This window comes from Agelaius phoeniceus, chromosome 5, assembly GCF_051311805.1.
Source record: "Agelaius phoeniceus isolate bAgePho1 chromosome 5, bAgePho1.hap1, whole genome shotgun sequence".
Classification (NCBI taxonomy): domain Eukaryota; kingdom Metazoa; phylum Chordata; class Aves; order Passeriformes; family Icteridae; genus Agelaius; species Agelaius phoeniceus.
The window spans coordinates 23,312,129-23,331,771 of record NC_135269.1 but is presented as its reverse complement, the minus strand read 5'-3'; the positions used below and the strand labels follow the sequence as shown (position 1 = coordinate 23,331,771).

The 19,643-nt window shown below is 53.7% G+C and overlaps 2 protein-coding genes across 7 annotated transcripts; one reads left to right on the top strand and one right to left on the bottom strand.

Moving 5' to 3' along the window:
• Window positions 1-246: 246 nt before the first annotated feature.
• On the bottom strand, window positions 247-3,698 carry MAFF (MAF bZIP transcription factor F). 4 transcript variants are annotated; one of them, XM_077178567.1, is made up of 3 exons: window positions 3,488-3,698; window positions 2,336-2,381; window positions 247-2,249 (listed from the first exon to the last, which is right to left on the bottom strand). In XM_077178567.1, the coding sequence occupies exons 1-3, from the start codon at window positions 3,601-3,603 to the stop codon at window positions 1,836-1,838; spliced, it is 576 nt and encodes a 191-aa protein (XP_077034682.1). In that variant the 5' UTR covers window positions 3,604-3,698; the 3' UTR covers window positions 247-1,835. The 4 variants fall into 4 exon arrangements, with proteins under 4 accessions (XP_077034682.1, XP_054487093.1, XP_054487094.1 ...); XM_054631118.2 differs by having other exon boundaries at window positions 2,336-2,389; window positions 3,498-3,637; XM_054631119.2 differs by having other exon boundaries at window positions 2,336-2,392; window positions 3,498-3,636.
• Window positions 3,699-4,053: 355 nt separating this feature from the next.
• On the top strand, window positions 4,054-19,417 carry PLA2G6 (phospholipase A2 group VI). 3 transcript variants are annotated; one of them, XM_077178565.1, is made up of 16 exons: window positions 4,054-4,444; window positions 4,956-5,171; window positions 6,419-6,599; window positions 7,764-7,951; window positions 9,123-9,219; window positions 10,186-10,368; window positions 10,553-10,661; window positions 11,138-11,410; window positions 12,916-13,006; window positions 13,755-13,918; window positions 14,414-14,564; window positions 14,740-14,876; window positions 15,482-15,636; window positions 16,383-16,550; window positions 17,612-17,685; window positions 18,186-19,417. In XM_077178565.1, exons 1-16 carry the CDS (start codon window positions 4,236-4,238, stop codon window positions 18,325-18,327), a joined length of 2,538 nt encoding a protein of 845 aa, XP_077034680.1. In that variant the 5' UTR covers window positions 4,054-4,235; the 3' UTR covers window positions 18,328-19,417. The 3 variants fall into 3 exon arrangements, with proteins under 3 accessions (XP_077034680.1, XP_054487550.2, XP_077034681.1); XM_054631575.2 differs by having other exon boundaries at window positions 4,055-4,444; window positions 11,258-11,410; XM_077178566.1 differs by lacking the exon at window positions 11,138-11,410 and having other exon boundaries at window positions 4,055-4,444.
• Window positions 19,418-19,643: the final 226 nt, after the last annotated feature.

Sequence of the window (19,643 nt, the reverse complement as noted above, 5' to 3'; positions counted from 1 at the left end):
TCAGCACAGCTGCACAGCTCCTGAAAGCAAGTGCTTTGGGGGGTGTATTAAGCATGCTTTTTTTAGCCCTTTTCTCTCAGAGACTATAAATCTGGTTTTGTCCTAAAAAGCCATGAGCTATCCCCCATCCCATCTTTTTTGGGCACATTCTTGAGCATGTCCTGCAGCAAAGCCAGAGGGAAACAGAAAACCTAGTCTCAGACATAGCTCTGCCCCAAGTTCAAGAAGGACCAAACACACTACCACTGTGGAAAAAAAAAAAAAGAACTTGCTTTATTTGTAAAGTCTACAAAATACAGAGGAGTCGGGTAAGACACATACTGTAAGTCAGAAAATAAATAAGTTTTTTTTTTTTTCTCTATATAAGTATAAGATAAAATGTGATTTGCATATATAAAATATAAAGTACGGCTCTGTACCAACATCCTGGCTGTGCCGAGAGGCGGAATGGCAAAGAGGACGTGAAAATAACTTATGTTCGTGCAATAAATAAACCCAAGAGGAGTCGGGGTGGGGGATGCCAACCACAGTGCCCCATCCGGGAGTGGCAGGCACCTCTCTACAGGGAAGAACGGAGGCTGCAGCCGAGGGCGGCTGGCGTGGCAATACCCAGGCAGGGGCAGAACGGAGGGGCGGGGGAATCATCTACAGTAGGCAGCAGATCCCGAGATGGACCTGCCTCCTGCTCCCTCCCCTGTGCTGCCTGCATTTAGAGAACCCAGCTCTTCTCCAGCCTTTTAGCCTGCTTAAGAGCCAGTTGTCCCACACCGGTGTCCAAGCTGGAGGAAAACCAAAGGGAGGAGCCTACCTGCCCGCCAGGCAGCTCCAAGGAGTAGGGATGCTCTCCGCCCCTACTTCCCACCTCCTGCACCTCTACCCCTCTCTCTGCCTCCACATCTGACTCTGAGGGCCGGGAGCACCTTTCCATGGGCCTTGTAGGCAGTGGGGCACCCGGGAGGGTTTGGTGGAGCCATACAAGCTGGCCTGTGCTGAGCAAAACAGTGTTTATCTCTGCTCCAGCTGCCTCTGCTTCCTTCCTGCCAGTGCTGCTATATTTCAGACACCCGGCCAGGCTGAGTGTCCCGTCAGCAGGAAGAGGCGTGAAGGATGTGCATGATAGAGAAAGATAAAACAGCACTACTGCTTCTCCCCTTTGTGGACAACAGCCTGGGCTGACCCACTCACATCTCCCAGCTCGCCCCTGCCCACTCACTATCACCTCTGGGGTCCTCCAGCACCACAAGCTGCCACAGTGCTTTCCCATTCCATTCACCCTTACCAGACATTAACACACAGCCACTTTATCTCCTCCTCTGACCTGCTAACCTTCCCTTGCCATCTGCATCCCCAGAGATTTCAGACATGCTGCCACCTCCCCCGGTGCTCCAGCTGTGGCCCAGGTTGTCTGCCCAATGCCGATAGCCTTCCATCATGCCTTCTTCCCCTACACTGCAAGACCTCTCTCTCCTCTTTTCCCTCTCTGGCACATGTTCCTGGGACTGCCTGGCCGACATTTAGCTCTCCCATGCCCTCACAAAGATGAGGCACCTGGCATTTTCCTACCAGCTTGGAGCTGTGGGATGCTTCCCCACTGTGTGGGTTCGCTCTCTCCTGTCTGCACACCCAAGAGGGGAGGGGGCTATGGAGGCCACCAGTGAGGTCCTGTCCTCCATCCAAGCACCCACATAGCAGCAGCCCTCCCTACCTGGGGGAGCTGGAGGTCAAGGGATGGGAGAAAGAGGATTTTGGGCACAGGTTGGGGAAGGGCTGGGAGGCAATTCATGGGTTAGGCACCCCAGGGAGGACTGTGTCCAGCCGGGGGATGGAGGCCAGCACTAGGAGTAGGTGGCCTGGTTGGTGCTGGACTTGACAATGGTGATGACACTGGCCGTAGCCACCTTGGCGGGAGGCCCGTGAGTGGCCACAGTGCGGGCAAAGCCCTGCAGGGCCTCGTACTTGCCACGCAGGGTGTCAAGCTCCAGGCGCATGGCAGCGTTCTCCCGGGCCAGCTTGTCCACCTCCCACTCCAGCTCCATCTTCTGCTTCTGCAGCTCTTCCTTCTGGCAGACGCGCTTCACTCGGCAGCTGGCAGCATAACCCCGGTTCTTCAGCGTCCGACGACGCTGCTTCAGCCTCGCCACCTCCTCCTTGGAGAGGCCCCGCAGGTGGTGGTTGAGTTCCCGCACTGAGAGCCCCATCAGCTCCTCATCCGACAGCAGCGGAGTGTTCTCCCCCAGCTCCCGCTTCACCTGCCGGAGAGAGGGGTGGTTGGGTTGCCTGAGACCCCCAAAACCAGCCCCCTGACTCCCATGCCCCTGTTCCCACTGGTGCTCACCTTCAAAGCCTTGCTGGAGAGCCCGTCTGCAGCCATCCTTTCCTCACTCCGGCCCTGCTGAGCAGCCAGGAGAAAAGCCGGTTACTGCCAGCCCCGTGTTCCTCACCTCAGAAGAGAGGACACCGGCCCTGCTGGTCCCCTGCCCGCTGCCCACATCTCCCCCACCCCGGGCCGCATGACTCACCCCACTCCTTTTAAAAAGTACATTGTAATAATATTTATAGCAATGATGACTGCAAGCAATAATAATAATAATGGGGCAAGGATGGACCTCCCACCCTCCTTCATCCCATCGCGAGAGGGTTGGGATGCTGCTCTGCCCAGGGGATCCAAAATGCCCCAGCCGCCTGCTGGGAAGCCAAGCCTTCCCCGCGGGGAGGGAACACGGGCGAGATCCGCCCGAGGCTGAAAGGAAAGTAAAAGCAGCAGCCCCACCGAGTGACACCGTGGCGAAGTCACCCAGCCGGGACCCGCGGGGAGGTGCCGCCCCACTGCCCGGCGAGAGCCCCGCGGGTCCCGGCGCGAGGGTCGGGTGTCCCCAGCTCCGGGGGCGGCCGAAGGGTCGCGGTCACGAAGCGCAGGCGGGTGAAGTGGCCGCCCCGTGATTCAGCAGCCCAGGGGTGAAAGTCACGGAAGCGGTGCCTGCCCCTCGCCGATGGCCGGGCCCTCCCCGCCCCGGGTTCGGAGAGTGAGGAGGGGTCCGGGATTCCGGACCGCAGCCAAACAGCCTCTCCCCGCCTCGGGGAACCCCGGTCTCGGTAGGAGAGCCCTCGGAGGGACGAGGGGGGCCGGGACGGGGCCGAGAGCGCCCCGAGAGGAATGAGGGGCTGGAGGGGGGCGGCGGGAAAGGTGGAGCCGGGCCGGCTGGAAGCTGATGCAATCCGGGCCGGGGATCCGCCGCCGGAGTCGAAGGAGAGGCGGCGGATCCCTCCAGGGCGGTGGCCGGGAATTGGAAAGGAAGAACCGACGGCCCCGAGCGCGGCGGACCGGCCGGCCCCCCCGTCCCGTTCCCTCCAGCCCTAGTCCCAGTCCCGATCCCCGCCTTCGGCGGCGGCAGAGAGGCCTCCAGCCGGTGCCGGACCCCGCCGCCCCCTTCTCCCGGCCGCCCCTCGAGGGGAAAAGGCAAGGCGGGAGCGGAGGGGCCGCTCCGGCCGGCGCTCACCTGGCGGCTGCGCTGCTCCCGCGGGGCCGCTGCCGGGCTGGGGCGTCGGGCGGCGCCGCCAACCTCGCTCTCCGCGATTACTCACCCGCGGATTCTTTTCATTCATAAAAACACAGTCATGCGGTGACGTCACCCTCACCACGCCCCCTCCCCGCCGCTGCCGCGCGGGGCGGCCGCTACCCTTAAAGCGCCCCGCCGTGCCAGCGTACACCGCGCGGTGCCAGCACGCACCGCACGCCGCGCTGTCAACACGGCCGCGCTCCAAAAGCACTGGCTTGAACTTGAGTTCAGCGGTGGCGCAGGACCGATGACCGGCCGTGCCGGGAGCAGAACGCCCCACAGAAATGGGCCGCTACCGCTTTAAGAAGGGCGGTCCCACCCCTGTCGCCCCGCCCCCCACAAAGATGGCGCCTTCCGCCCTCCTCCCCGGCAGGCGGCGGGCGCGGCTTTAATCCCGCCCCTATGGCCCTGCCCCGGAAGCGACGCCGCTGATTGGCCCGTCCCGGGGGGCGGTGCCGTCGATTGGCGGGCGGCAGGCGGCGCGCGGGGGGCGGCGCGCGGGGGGCGCTGGGGGCCCGTCGTGCTTTGCCCGGCGCCATCCCCGGATCCAGCCCGATCCCGTTCCCGGCCCCGCTGTCACCCGGCCGCGCTCCGGGCCACGCCGTGCGTGCAAGGGCAGGGCCGGCGGAGCCAGTGGCCGCCTTTCCCTCGGGAGAAGCCGCCTAAGGCTCCGGGAAGATGCAGTTTTTTGGGCGGCTGCTGGACACCTTCAGCAGCGTCTCGCAGATCTTCTCCAACCCGTACCGCGTGAGGGAGGTGCCGGCCGCCGAGTACGCCGGTCACACCTGCCTGCGGGAGGAGGGCAGGGTGGCCCTCTACAAGAACAGCCTCTCTCGCTCCTGGGACTGCTTGATGGTGAATCCGCAGAGCCCGCAGGTCGCGTTCCGGTGAGTGACAGACCTTTAGCCGTCCCTGCCGACGTGGGAAAACAAAGACCCCAAACTGCTGATGTTGGGGCTGCTTCGAGGCCGTGGGCGTGGGGTGTTTTGTTGAAGCAGCAGGTGGGCTGGGAGGGATGGAAGGCAGTGCGTGTGCTGGCGGAGGATTTGCCGCAAAACAGCTCGTGGAATCAGGACGAGGTCCAAACATCGCGACTACAGGCAGCCGTGGTATGGTTCAGGGCATCCATGTGTCCATATGCATTTCTGCTGCTGGTTCCTGTTGGTGTTCAGCAACCACAGGATACTTCTGAGCAAAACCTAACATTGTTCAGGAACAGGGATGCTCTCTTCCAGTGAAGTAGTCTCCCTGCTTCCCTTGGAATAAGGATGACACTAGTTGGAGAAGTAGAGGAAAGTTCCCAGCACTGCCGTTTGGAAAAGAGCCATTTCCCTCAGATACACGGGATTGGGGTTATTCCTTTAAGCAGGATGAACCCTATGCTTGCCTTTTCTCCAGGCTCTTCCAGCTGGACAATGAAGCAGACGCCCTGGTGTACTTTGAGCAATATGCCCGGCAGCTGCGCCCTTTCTACGAGAGCTCGTGCCAGCCCTTGTCCCTGGAGGAGCTGCAGCAGCTCAGCGACTGCATCCGCAGCTACCCCGGCTGGTCCCCGGCACACATCGCTGTGGAGTTTGGCCGCCGGGAGACCTTCCGGCACAACCACATCCTGAGGCAAGGAAGCGTGTTGTCTGCAGGGGGTCCCTGCTCAGAAGGAGCTTGGGAGGGCAGGCTGGGCTGTATTGGAGTGTCCCTTCTTTGCTGTGGAAGCTGGCTGGTGGGCTTCAGCCTGCTGCTGCAGGGCCTGCAGCGCTGGTGTTTGAAGTAAAGGATTGAGGTGTCCTGCTAGAGACATGGGTTAAGTTATTGCAACCCTTGTGGAGTAGGTTTTTGGAGGAGGTTTTGCTCACTTTGTAAGCACTGAGAGTGGAGGTATGGTAGGACTGTCTGGAAAGAGATTTTGGACACAAGGACTTGTTTTTTCATGGGGAAGTTCTGCTGTGATTTAACCCCAACCAGCAGGCGAGCCCCACGCAGCCACTCCTCATTCTTCCACAAGAGGAAGTGGGGAGAGAATTTAAAGGGCAAAAAGTAGAAAACCTGGGTTGAGATAAAGAAAGGGAAAGCAAAAGCCATGTACACAAGCAAAATAAAACAAGGAATTGAATCACTGCTTCCCATGGGCAAGCAGGTGTTCAGCCACCTCCAGGGCTCCATCACATATTGTGGTGACTTGGGAAGACAAACACTGTCACTCAAAATGTCCCCCCCCTTTCCTCCTTCTCCCCACGCTTTATATAATAAACATGGTGTCATATGGGCTGGAAAATCCCTTTGGTCACCTGTCTCAGCTGTGTTTCCTCCAGCCTCCTCTGGAAACCTCCAGTTTCCTTACCAGTGGATCAGTATGAAAAGCAGAAGAGGCCTTAGCTCTGTGTAAACCCTGCTTAGCCATAACAAAAACATCTCTGTATTGTCAACTTTGTGTTCAGCACAAATCCAAAACAAAGTTCCACACCAGCCTCTGTGAAGAAAGTTAACTCTACCCGAGCCAAAACCAGCACAGGTATAGCGAGGATAGGGCAGACTGGTGAGGAGTTAGGGGACTGGAGGGCAAATAGCAGCACCATCACCAGGTTGCTGAGTGTAACCTGTCTCCTGCCTTCCTTTGGGCAGAGGGTGCTGATCCCATATGGAGGGCAGGACAAGAAGCAGCATATCAAGGAGAGAGTCCAGGGCAGGGCTGCTTGATGTCCCTTCCCTGTGCTTCTTCCCTGGCAAGAGGCTGGGCTTTCCTGAACCTCATGGTCACACCAGATGGGACAGATGGAGGGCACCTCTGTGTCAGCTCCTGGAGCAGCTGCCTGCCCTCCTCTTCCCCGTGGCCGTTCCCGGGCCTGACGCTGAGCCCTCTCTTGCAGCTGCGTGAACAGCACTGACAGCGAGGACGGCTGCACCCCGCTGCACCTGGCGTGCCGCAAGGGGGACGTGGAGTGCCTGCTGGAGCTGCTGGAATGCCACGCACGGGTGGACATCACCGACAAGAACGGGGAGACTGTTTTCCACTACGCTGTGCGAGGAAACAACCCCCAGATCATTGAGGTGGGAGCGACTTCCAGTCTGGGAGAAAGTGGGACTAGAACGCGTCTTCTCTGTGCTGTGCTAGAGATGGGAAAACAGCTACACACAGGGGAGGAGAAAGTCAGCTCCCTCTGTTGAGTTATTGCTTGAGCCTGATTTCAGCCTCTTACATCCCCTCGTTACTGGTGCTGTTTCCCATATTCAGAGTGCAGATTCCACCCAGCACTCAAACAAGGACGTTAAGCAAGTTTCCTCAGAAAGTAATCCTTCGCTGCTATTTGCATCAGGCCTTCATCCTGCTTTCCCTCAGGCCTGTGGCTGTCTGTTCCCTCTCTCCTGTGAGCAGGGTGTTTGGTTTTGGGCAGAGTGCTCCTGTAGGGAAGTGTGTGCTGAGGCTGCCATGGGGGATTGTGTGCTGCCCACAGAGTGAAGGACAGTTTGGAGCTACCCTGGGCTGTCCTGAGCTGCAGGACCTGCTGTTTGAACTGAGTGGCCTTGCATGGGGGACAGTGATCAGAGCCTCGAGGCAGAGACAGTCTGAAGTTGTAGGTGTTCTTGATTGCTGAGAAATGCTGGGCAGAGTGACGGGGTTTGTAAGGCGTGGGTGGCCTTGAACATGGTTCCTGAAGTCTGTCAGCTCCCCAAGACTTGGTGTGAGCCTGAGACTGACTCTTCCCCACGGCTGCAACGTTCACATTTGCCCAATACCTGTTGTGACAGCTCTCTGTCTGCCCACCCATCTGTGTTGGAGTTTCCTAATGCACAATGAGGTAGGATGAGGATCAGGGCTTGCCATGCTGTGGAGTGGGCAGTTAGGAACCTTGTATTAAAAAGATATCATCTTCTTTAGTTCTCTGGTGGCATCAACTTGGCTTGTTGTCTGATCTGTCTCATGTTTGCTTGTTTTCTGTATTGATTCCTTGCTAAATCAAAGAAACTGAATTCCCATTTCTCATGTGTGCACCAGGCTTGCAGGGTTTCCCCAGTGTGGCAATGAGGTACTTTTCTGCAACAAAGCAGTCAGCACGTAACAGATCTGCAATTTACAGGGAGCAGGGATGGAGAGGACAGGCTGGAGCATTGTGAGGGGTCCCGTGCTCCAGAGTCTGTCCTCAGAGCGCAAGAAGAGACAGTGCTCTTCCATGATGTCTGTCTACTTATTTATTTACTGTCTCCTCCTTCCAGCTCCTGGGCAGACCCCTAACTACTGGCTTGGACCACCTGAACCACGAAGGGCTGACAGCTCTGCACCTTGCGTGCCAGCTGGGCAAGGAGGACATGGTTCGGTCCCTGCTGAAGTGCCATGCCAGCTGCAGCGTCGTGGGCACGTTGGGCTACCCCATCCACACAGCTCTGAAGTTCTCCCACAAGGGGTATGTAGGGTCCCCTCCAGCCTGGGGACTTGTGCGCTTGCTCAGCACTGGCCAGAGCTGTGCTCAGTAGGACAAGTCTCGTGTGTAATCACTGGCAAAAAAAAAGGGAAGTGCTGGTGTGGGAAAGAAAGGCTTTCAGAATAAAACCTTTTTGTCCTGGAATTAGTACCTTGTTCAGTATCAGACATCAGGAGAAAGACAGATTTAAAAAGATCTGTTTGTGAAATGCTTTTTTTCAGAATGAGCTGTAGGAAGATGATTGGCTGATGCTTAGATAGTATTAATTGCTGTACCTCTGTCTTTGAGTGCTCTGATCCTAATAAGCTTTCATTTCAAACCTTAGCTTTTCCTATCTCCTGTAGACCAGAGGTACTCTTGACTCTTAATAACACACTCTGGAAGGGAATCCAATGAAGCACAATATTTACTCCCTGTTTTCTTCAGAGAAATTCAATTCCATTTGTATATGCTTTATAACACTTAATGTTCAAAGAGTGTCCAGGCTCTACAAACAGGGCTTTCAAGACAACACTACCTGCTGACAGCTGATTTTTAAGCATTTTGAAAAGTACTTCCCAACATTAGACCCACATTCAGAAGCCCAGAATAGGGATAGGTCACTGAGGTTGCACTGGGGCTCTATCTCTTGTACAGGGTTTTTTGGTGGTAGTGGAGAAGATAACCAAATTTCATTAGCACACCTACCCTGTTTTCTAGGCACCAGATATTGGTCTCTTCACAACAGGTGTGATTTTTCACTCATAGGGAAGTACACAGAATCTTAATTTCAGCAAGTATTTAACTATTATAGTTTTATCCCCATGTTTCCATGGAAAGAGAGGAGAAGAATTTTGCTTCTCAGGTTTGGAGAGTTTCCAGAAATTACATATTCCTGAATTAGAGAAGCACCCAGATGTTGCTCCACAATTTGTAATTGGAGAGATTCTCCTGCTCCCAACACCGCTTGGCTTGTATGCTTCCTGTTGTGCCCACACTTTCTGTGAAGAGCAAAACAAAAGTGCAGCTGAGGAACTCGCAGGTGTTGCAGAGATGCTGCTGCTGCTGCAGGGTTTCCTGGTTTTCCTCTGGGCAGAAGGCAGGCGGTGATGTGAGTGGAGGTCTTGAGTCAAGACAGCAGCCACCCATCCTGTCATCTCACTGTGTTTCCCAGGTGTGCCCAGGCCATTCTCGAGGCAGATGCCAGCCAGGTTTGCTCCAAGGACCCGCGCTATGATGCCACTCCACTGCACTGGGCAAAGAAGGCAGAGGTAAGTAGAGCCAATCCATGGAGAGGGCCTGTGCTGCTACCCAGCACCCAGTTAATTCCTTCTGTGGCTAACTTGTCTGAGTGCATGTGCAGAGTCCTGGGAGTGTCAGAGCCCAGCCAGCAGCCCAGTGTTTGATTCTCTTCGCACTGTGCCAGTTGGTGCTGTTTGCCACAGGGAACAGAGCAGTGGAGCCTTGCAGTGAAATAAATTGGTGGGCTCATTCCTAGTATTTCATCCATGGCTGTGAAGCTGCCAGCTTGTCCCTTTTCCCTTTTGTTGAAGAAATTGCAGCACTGTCCCTAAAGCATAGTTGCCCCTGGAGGGAGCTCTCTTCTCATTACCTGCCGGTTTCCTGGGAGCAAACAGATTGCTGCTTCAGAAACTACAGGGGAAGTGTGAGGTAGGCACAGAGTGGTGGTGAGTGGAGGAAAGACCATCTCCTGCCAGAGCTGGGCAGGATGGTGATATGCCATGCTGGAGCACCTGAATGATGCTTGTTGCTGGCAGAGGGCATTGCTATAGGAGGGCTCTTTTCCCTCCTGCAATAACCCATTCCTCTCAGAAATGTCCCGTGGAGTTTCAGAGCAGACTTGAATTTGCTTGGCTTATAAAGAGAAGCTCAGAAGGCAGAATTTTTATTTCAGTCTGCAAGGATCCTGGCCTGAGTAGGAACTTTTTTTTTTTCCATTGATCTCAGCCATTCATTATGGTTGTGTATCAGTCCCAAAGGATCCAGAAGCTGCAGCCAGATTGTGCAGCCACCATCTAGTTCTGTGGTAGAAGACAGAGAAACCCCAGTGCTTGGAACAATTCAGCTGGCATCTGCCAGCCACCTGTATCCAGGCTAAGGCTCCCTCCTGTTCCCCTGCTTTGTTTGCCATGAGGCCTGGATGGTTGGAGTGCCCAGCCGGTTGTGCTCACGGCTGCTTTATCTGTTCCTGCCGCGGTCCGTGCGCGCGGGGGCAGCTGACGCGGCTGCTGCTGGAGTACGGCGCGGAGGTGAACGCCGGCAGCGGCACGGCCGACATGGCGCTGCACATCGCCGTGCAGAGGGGCCGCCTGGACTGCGCCATGGTGCTCCTGACCCACGGCGCCCACACCAACGCCCGCGGCCGCGACGGCAACACGCCGCTGCACCTGGCCATGAAGGTGAGCTCCTGCAGGGGCTGCTGGGGAGGAGAGACGGTTCTCTGGAAGGGTTGAGACAGCGACAGAGTCCTTTGAAATTCTGGCTGTTTGTGTGGTGTTCCCTTGTGGGTGCTTTGGCTAATGAAAAGGGGAGGGAAGGAATGAGAAATCATCTAGCGGCTCTGAGCTTTCCCTTGTCCCCTAGCATGACCACCTGGATATGATCAAAGCGATCATTGTCTTTGGAGGAGATGTTGAGATTCCCAATGATTTTGGAGAGACACCAGGACTGTTGGCAGCCAGGAGCAGCAAAGGTGAGGGAGCACGTCAGCAGCCTTACAGGGTGAGCCCAGCTTCCTCTCTCCCCTTGGTGGCCAAAACAGTGTCTTGGGGAGAACTGAAAACGTGCCATGCATGGGTGATGCTTCTCCAACATGCTTTCCCAGCTTCTAGTTGCTCACATAGTAGGTACCTACTTTGCTAGCAGTACAGGCTTTGTATTAATAGCCCTTGATGAATTTCTCTTCTGTGGCACAGAGATGCAAGAAGAAAAGCTGGCATGCACTCCCCCGTTTCGGGCCACCATGTCAGGCACTGCAGGCTCACAATGGGATGACGTAGCACTGCTGAACTGCCCAGGGACAGGCAGACACGGGCAGGTCTTCAGGGCTAAAGAAGTGTGTGGCACACACCCTTGAAGCTGCACAGCAGTGGACACTCCTGCTGTGCACAAGTCCTGCTGCCTGGCCTTTAGGGAGAGATACCTGGAATGTGTTTTGCCCTTCCCCAGGTCATCCCAGAGGCTTTGTGAGGGTCAGGCCTGCTGTGAATTCGGCAGAGCACGTTCCCCCCTGGTGTGCACATGCAGTGATTCTGTCTCTGATCTGTAACTCCCCCTTGGTCACCGAAGGTGCGAACCGGAAAGTGCTCTTAGACCTGCTGCAAACTGTAGGGACCGAACGCTGCCACCCACCACCCAACCCTGACTCCCCAGGCCTGGCACCATCTGCTGCCTCCTTCCTGGAAGGCCAACCTTCCCCGCGGAGCAACCTCAACAGCTTAGGTAAAGCCTTCCCTGGCCCTCTCTCGCTCTTCCCCCTTCTTGCTTCACAGTGCTGTCTCAGACCTCTTCTTCAGATGGGCCGTGCTCTGGGAACTGTCAAATCTCTCACTGCCTGCTGACTCTGTGGTGACTGTCCTCATCCACCTGTTCCAGGATCCCATCTCTTTTCTCTGCCTTTCCTCTCTGTGTATTCTGAACTCTTGTACTCAAAACATTTGTTTTATAGACCTGACACAATGTAGCTCTGTAAAAAGAAAGACTGATTCCCTCACATGTCTGGAAGAGGGGGCACTTGGCCTGCAGGTACTTTGTCGACTGGGTCATGTGTAGAAGAGAAGGTGCTGGTCTGCCTTGAGGACCTCCAAGTGTTGTGTTGGGCACAAGGAGATTTAGAAGTGTCACTTATTCAGATCCTGGAGACCAGCACCTGGGAGAGGGAAAGGGTGAAGCCTGAGGATAAGCAACCTTGATCATGGGGTTTGTTATGCATAGGAAAAGCCTAGTGTGGGACATTTGGTTGTATTGAACCTTGTGGTCTATGCTGCCGAGAATAAGCACATTAGGTCTATTCTAAGTGGTGGGCTTTCTGCCTTCAGGGAGCTCCAGAGCTCAGGAGGAGGCAACAAGAGGGGTTGTGGACTAGGCATCAGGGGAGTTGACTTGGAGGGTCATGAGAAGAGCATGAAAGTGACTAACATCTGCTTGTGGACCACTTCCCATCTCAGGTTGGAGGTTTTCTTTGCAAAGGCTCTCCTATGGGGGCAGAGAACAAGCCTGGAATGTGTCTGTGTCACTACAAATCTCAGTGGCTGTTGACACCAGGACTTTCTTCTCACCACAGCCCAGTGAAAGCAACCCATACCCAGTTCCAGCTCTGATGCAGTGACAGAGCAAAACCCTTTTTTATTGTGGACTCTGCCCTTGAAGAACCTCCTCACCACAATTCATTGTCGTCCACAGCCTCCTTCTGGCATGGGTGCTGGCAGGAGTTTGTAACTTCTCTTCCCCCTTCTTTCTTCTTCTGGTTTCACAGGCTGGCTTCTCACCTAGCTTGGATTGGTGCCCCACACCCAGGGTGGCCTGGGTGAACGTCAGCTGAGGGGTAATGACAAGTCACCCTGTCCCCACAGCTCTCCTGCCTAGGTTACTTTGAGGAGTAGATTTAGGTTTTATCCTAACAGCTTGCAGTAAACTGCGTAGTGGGCACGCTGCTGGGCTCTGCCTTCTCTCATCCACTGTGCACATCATCTGCTTCTCCAAATCCTGTCTTTTCCAGTGCATCTACAGCTGCCTGCTCCAAAGGGTGGTGTTGCTGTCCTTTGGTGTGGAGTTAAATTTGGGGGGTACCTGTTGGCTGTGGGTAAGATGGCTTGTGTCTCCTGCAGGGACCTTTATTCGATGGGGAAGGGAGTTGGATATTCTCTTTTTGTTTATGGTGGAAATCAGTTACCACATTGGTGATCTCTAATTTATTTTTTCCCGTTTGCATGTTCATGGCCCTCTAGGGTACAAGGACCTTCTGTATATTTCCACAACGCTTGGACAGTTGTTGAAGGCACCAGATGTTGTGGACATGCCCAGTGAGGCTAGAAGAAAGTAAGTGAGGAGCAGCTTCTGTCCAGGCTCCTGTGCAACTTGAAGGTGAAATCTGTGTGTGAATTCTCCCCTCCCACACCTTATGGGGATGGCATCCTCAGAGCTGACATTATTTCATGTCCATCAACATTGCAGTTTTTCCAGCATCTTTTGAGAAATCTCTTGTTTCCATAAATAACCCCTGCCTGTCCTGCCTGGAGCTGCAGTGGAGCCTGAGCTCAGGAAGTGAAACCCTGCTTTGTCCCTTCCCTGTGCTACTGGGCACCCAACACTGTTTTGGCTTTGTGTTTTGCCCATCTCTGCACACTGCCCTGATGTTCACTCAGCTCCTCTGCACTGTCTCAGCAGTGCCTGCGCCTCACCTTGTGCGGAGCGGAGAAGGAGTTGGCACTGAAGTGCTGCTGGCAGGATTTCGGTCTGTCTGCTTTTTTTATTCATGACCCAATACCCATTACTGTGTAGTAAAGGACTTGGGTGTGGTTTTGGCTGGTCACTCTTTCTGGTGTAAAGGTTCAAGGTGGCTATGCAAGAGCAAAGGATGTTGCACCAGCTCTGACAAGGCTTATTGGATGTGTCTTATTTGCACCTGAGAAGGCACTGTTGGATTTATTTATTCACCAGTTACACTGTCTGCAGCAATCTAATTGCTGGCATAGCTTCCTGTCCCCAGGGCCATGTTCCCACAGAGTGTTCTGTGATTCATAATCTATCCCACAGCTCCCAGTCATCTGTGTCTGTCTCTCTGCAGTCAGGACCGGCTCCTGTGCTTGGATGGAGGGGGCATCCGTGGCCTTGTGCTCATCCAGCTTCTCCTGGCTATTGAAAAGGCTGCAGGCCGTCCCATTCGTGAGATCTTTGACTGGATTGCGGGGACCAGCACTGGAGGGATCTTGGCCTTGGCTATTGTACATGGTGAGGACATAATGGATCCCTTCTCACTCTGGTCTGAGTGTTCCTCCTGGGGGAGCAGATGTGTGGTGGGAGCTGCCTCTCTGAGTCCTGCCAAAGGAGGAAAGGGATGTTCCTTAATGAAGGAAAGCCTCGACCTGGCTTTGCGCTTGCTTCTCATGTCAGCTGGCTTTGAGCAACTTTCTGGATTTTGGGGAGTGCATGGTGGCAGAGTTCAATGTTCTGTATTTCCTGTGCTCTTCACAGAGGCCTTAGGGCAAGGTGTTTGATACATTCTGGTAACGGGAAGCTGCTCCGAGCTTGCTCTTCCTCTCTAATCCTCCCCAGTCATGCTGCTAAGAACCAAGGAGATGACAGGCAGCTTGGGAAGGGAATTGGATTGGGAGTGATGCCTCCCAACTCCCACTTGTCCTGGGAAAGCCTTGCTCTGATGTGCTGTTTGTTCTGCCTGCCTTTCCTCCCACTGCCTGCTCCTGCCAACACTGTTGCCCATCTCAGGGAAGTCCATGGAGTACATGCGCTGCCTGTACTTCCGCATGAAGGACATGGTGTTCCGGGGCTCTCGGCCCTACGAGTCCGAGCCCCTGGATGAGTTCTTGAAGAAGGAATTTGGGGAGAACACCAAAATGACAGATGTCCGAAAACCCAAGTAAGTCCTGCCTCGGGCTGTGCTGGTTGATGCTGTCTCACACGTGCTGTAGACCTGTGTCAGCAGAGATGCTCAGCCTTAGAGCACATCTGGAGGGGTGTGACGTGCAGACTATTGAAACCGTAAGTATTTTTTTTTCCATTTTACTCTCATTCTCTCATTTCTGCTTCTCCAGGGTTATGGTGACAGGGACATTGTGTGACCGACAGCCAGCTGAGCTCCACCTTTTCCGGAATTACCCTGTACCAGAGACAAAACGCTCCACTGAATACAAGACAAGTGCATCTTTCCAGCCACTCACTCAGCCAGAAGGTAAATGATGGTACACACAAGTCCAACTGGTTAGTTGGGGAGGTTTCATCCCTCAGATTTCATGCTCTTCCTCCCTGAAAATCAGCAATGTCTCATCCGTGGTCTTGGCTTGTAACTAGGTCCTAGTGATGGTTCCCATTTTTTCTCTCTCCTCCTCCCTTGGCTTCTCCTGAACCTCACTAGCCAGGCCCTGTTCCCAGTACATGAGGGAAGGGGTCTGCTAGAGGAGTCCTGCATACAATCAGCATCTTTCCCTGTGCTCCTACAGAAAAACATGGAAAAGCCATGTAACTGAAGCATGCAGCCCCCTCCAGCTTGCTGCCTGGTCTAGCAGACATACCTGGTTCACTATCAGAATAGCAGCAAGAAAATGGATAGAGTGAATTTTACCCAGGATATGTAGGAAGTGGTGAGAACATCTTTTAAAGTCCCTCGGAGTCATCCTATGCATCCAAGCACCCTGCTGTTGGTAGAAAGAGGCACAACCATGTTGGGCAGGGTTTCCTGGGATTGCAAGCCATCCTGATTTGTGTTGATGAAGCTGAGGAGCTTTTTGTGCACAGCAGAGTTGCTGCAGGAGGTCTTTTGCTCTCTGTCCCTCACAGAGCAGCTCGTGTGGCGCGCTGCCCGCTGCAGCGGTGCAGCTCCCACTTATTTCCGGCCCATTGGCCGTTTCCTGGATGGAGGGCTGCTGGCCAACAACCCCACCCTTGATGCCATGGCAGAGATCCACGAGTACAACAAGACACTGACCAAAAAGGTGAGGGAAATCCTAGCCTTGACTGGTAACTGGAGGGTTTAGGCCCCACTGAGCCTCTCTTGAAGAAGAAGCGGGTGTGAGAGTGGATGCATCTTAGTGGAGAAATAAGTTAGCAGTGCAGCACCCTAAAAGGGAGTGTATGGAGGGGGATATGTGCTGGGAATAGTGTCTGGGAGGTGAGATACCTCTCCCAAAAAGGGTGTGAGATGGGGAGACAGTGTCATCAGCCTCTCCTTGCTTCTTTGAACCAGAATGATTGAACTGATGGTTGTATGTGGCCCTTGACATGGCTCTGCAGGGCCTTTTTCTGCCCAAAAATAAATGGAGAAGACAAGGGTATGGTACTCTGCAAGGCTGAAGAGTGAATGCCTTGTGTGGTGTGGCAAGTTCTTCAAAAAGTTGAATAACCCGTGGCAGCTATTGCTCCCTATAGCTGAAAGGGGAAATGTATTCCCAAAGTGACTGAAGAGTTGGACTGCTTCATGGTCATCTGGTCCTAGGACTCATCTCCAGGGTGGTTCCGTGGGTTTGGGTGTGGTCAGGGGAGAAGGGACAGAGCAGTGCAACTGCTGAAGTCCTGTGGGTTACAGCTGTCTCACCAGGCCATACTTTGGGGGAGGATGGGGGAAGAAAAGGCAGCTGAGCCTTTTGCCTTGGCTTTCAGAGCTTCCCCGGGAAGCTGCTGTGAAAGAGATGCTTCACTTTCATTGTTGGTCATTGCAAAGAGCTCTTTTGTTTGTCCTCAGGGTCGGAAGCAGGAAGTGAGGAAATTGGGGTTGGTGGTGTCCCTGGGAACAGGGAAGCCTCCGCAGGTTGCAGTGAGCTCTGTGGATGTTTTCCGCCCCTCAAACCCTTGGGAATTGGCGAAGACCGTCTTTGGGGCCAGGGAGCTTGGCAAGATGGTGGTGGATTGTGTGAGTACTGGGAGGAGGGGATGGCAACAGACCCCTGGGACTGCTTGCAGGGAGGGAGAAAAGGTTTCCAGTTTGCAGCTTCCCCCTTTTGTAAATTCTGCTCTGACTGTGGATGTAGTGGGTAACTTCAAAATTGCAGGAGCACTGCAGGCCTGAAGACCTGTCTGATTCTTTGAGGTTCTGAGTGCCCCAAAGGGACACTCATCCCCAAGGAATATTCTTGCAGCTGAAAGGAGCTAAGGACAGGATGGTGGTCAGTGACTCTTAGGAACATTTGCAGGTGTGAGTTTGTGAAACTCGGTATCTTTCCAGGAAGAATTGTTTATCATCTGAGCAACGTAGGGGGAAAAAATTAATCATCCCTCAGAAAACAGCAGTTCATTTTTCTTTAGAAAAGCTTTGTTTTTCCTTCTGAGGAAATTAGTAAATAGTAGAGAAGTGAGAGAGTCATTAATTAAAAACAATAGTTGAGAGTTGTTTTTAGGAGTGTGTAGTTGGCATATGCACTTGTATGCTTCAGGAAGATGATCATTACATGTTGTTCATGAAAACACTCTAAATGGATGAAAGCCAGAAAGATCAGAACTGAAGTTCTGACTGTGATTTTAATGTTGTTGCTTTATCTCCTTTTTAGCTTCCTGAAGTGAGAAAATACCCCGAGTCCTTTTGCTTCTCCTGTCTTTATCTCAGGGCACCCAGGGAAGCTGTCCCAGGATAGCCCAGTAGGCCTGAAGTAATCACAGGCTCTGCTGTACAGGGCTTGGACAGAATGGATACAGATGAAATCCCAAAGAGGCTGTCATTCTGATCATCCTGGGAGTTTCCATGAGGCACTCCCCTCTGTGCTGTGATGTATGAAGGGTCTGTAGGGTGCAATTCTTGTGTCCCAAGGATCAGGAGCGCTGCCCTTATGATAAAAGTAAAGAAAAAGAAGAGCAGTGCTATCCAGGATGCCCTTGCTCTTGGTTTTTATTTTCCCTCTGGGGCTTGGTGCCAGGGAAGCCTGTGGTGGGCAGGGGAAGAGCAGGCAGACTGTAAGTGAGTGCCTGTTTCTCCTGCAGTGCACTGACGCAGACGGCCCAGCTGTGGATCGTGCCAGGGCCTGGTGTGAGATGACGGATGTCCCCTATTTCCGGTAGGAGCTTCCTTTCCTCTCTCTTGCACAGCCCTATTTTTATCCTCTCACTTCAGACCTGGCTGTGCCGTGCGTCATCCCAAATGGCATCCCCTCCAGAGGCACGCCTGCCCAGACCTGCCCCTGCACACGCCTCAGTGACAGGATGGAGCCTGCCTGGCCCTCCACAGGAGCTCAGGCACCCAGCACGCCTGATCTGGCCTGGTTGAGGGAGCTTTGGGAGGTGTTGTCTTGCACGGCCCTTTGGGATGTGCATCCTGCCCCCTTCCACCCTGCACAGCCTGTTTTAGACTTGTCCCTGGTGTGCTGCAGCTGCTTCACTGTGGCTCAGCCTTGAGTGTGGCTGGCCTTGAAGGAGGGGGAAGGTCTCTGCTCTGCAAGCCTGACAGACCAAGGGTCTGGCAGTGGGAGCTGCCTGGTGGGAGTGTCCTGCTTGGCAGGCTGGTGCCTGGTCACCTCTGTGTCTGTGCCCAGCTGCTGATGCTGTCTCCTGCCCGCAGGCTCAGCCCTCAGCTGCACACGGAGGTGATGCTGGACGAGGTGAACGACACCGTGCTGGTGAACGCTCTGTGGGACACCCAGCTCTACATCTACCAGCAGCGGGAGCAGTTCGAGCAGCTGGTGCAGCATCTCTGCCTATGACTGACCTGGGGCTCCCACTCTGCATTCTGATGGCAAGGAGCAGCAAGGAGACACTGACATCGTTCAGATTTGCCCTTGAGCCAAGGTGTTGAGGTGATGGACAGACTTGTGATAATTGAGAGGAATTAATATGGAATAGACACCAGTGCACATACACATGTATTCCCAGACACAGAATGTATGATAGCTGTGAAATGCTGACAGTTATCTTTGTGCTGTAACCCCATCTCTGCTGCTGTGCTTGGTTCTGCTGCCCTGCTCTCTGACCCAGAATCCAGAGCCCTCACCTACTTGTCTTGAGCTGTAGCAGCTGGAATGTCTCCTGTCTGTGCAGTACCTCCACTGACAAAGCACCGTGCACCTTCCTACGTCACAGAACGGGCCTAGGCCTGATAAAGTTTCAGGGATTGCTTGGCCCACCGGGCCCAAGGTATTTCGGAGTGTATAGTTTGGGGAAAAGGGATTGTTTTCTCTCAACACACCCAGTTTGAAGGGGAGCAGAAATGCTGCAACTTTTTGCAGTGGATATAATGCAGAAAGTTGCAACTAGCCTTGGAGAAGTCTTTCCTGAGACAGTTGTCTTCTGCAACAGCTTCTCCTGTTCCTTCTGAGATGGGCTGGCAACACTGCCTGGAGAGGGAGCAGCCTCCCCCACCCAGGACTTTATTGTGCCACTGATTTGCTGTGTTAACACTTTTCTCAGGGGCTGAGATGTGAAAGCCTGTCTTTACAGCAAGCTCAGAGGAAGGGACAAGAGCCTTGGCTTTGTAGAAAGATCATTTCTGCTTATTCTTAACATGAAACTGAAATGCTCTGAGATCAGTTCCCACCAAAGAAGCCAACCCTGGGACAATTTGCATTTACTGTTTTATTACGACTGGAAATTCTACTGTGATTGCTACACCAGTCGTTGTTCCTGCAGTAATTTTTGCATATTTATAAATAATTTATGTATCTGTTTGGAGGTGTTTTGAGGAGTAACCTGAAAAACTGAATTTTTAATGGTTTTCTTTTGAGTGAATGGACTGCTGCTGCCTGTTTCTGTGAGACACTAACATGTCCTAAAATAGAGATTTGCATTTGGTTCCAATGTCATGCTGTCCATGGTGGTCTTGTCTTTCTCTCCATCCTAGAAATTCTCAGAGGGGTTCTAGGCCTGCAGACTCTGAATTTCTTACAGGTAGAAAATCAGATAAAGGGCTCTTGAGACACAGGGTTTATACCCTTTGTATGGGCTGAAGAGTTGAATGAGCTGTCCCTGCAGCATGTGGGTGGTATGAGTGGCTGATTACCCCACAGCAGTTGCAACCAGAGTG

Coding starts and splice junctions, on each gene's coding strand:
- MAFF (XM_077178567.1), bottom strand. CDS start 3,603: ATGAATGAAAAGAATCCGCGGGTGAGTAATCGCGGAGAGCGAGGTTGG. Junction 2,382..3,487: donor CAGCCGCCAGGTGAGCGCCG/GCCGGAGCGGCC, acceptor GCAGGGCCGGAG/TGAGGAAAGGATGGCTGCAG. Junction 2,250..2,335: donor TCTCCAGCAAGGCTTTGAAG/GTGAGCACCAGT, acceptor TCTCTCCGGCAG/GTGAAGCGGGAGCTGGGGGA.
- PLA2G6 (XM_077178565.1), top strand. CDS start 4,236: ATGCAGTTTTTTGGGCGGCTGCTGGACACCTTCAGCAGCGTCTCGCAG. Junction 13,919..14,413: donor GGCCTTGGCTATTGTACATG/GTGAGGACATAA, acceptor TGCCCATCTCAG/GGAAGTCCATGGAGTACATG. Junction 16,551..17,611: donor GCAAGATGGTGGTGGATTGT/GTGAGTACTGGG, acceptor TTTCTCCTGCAG/TGCACTGACGCAGACGGCCC.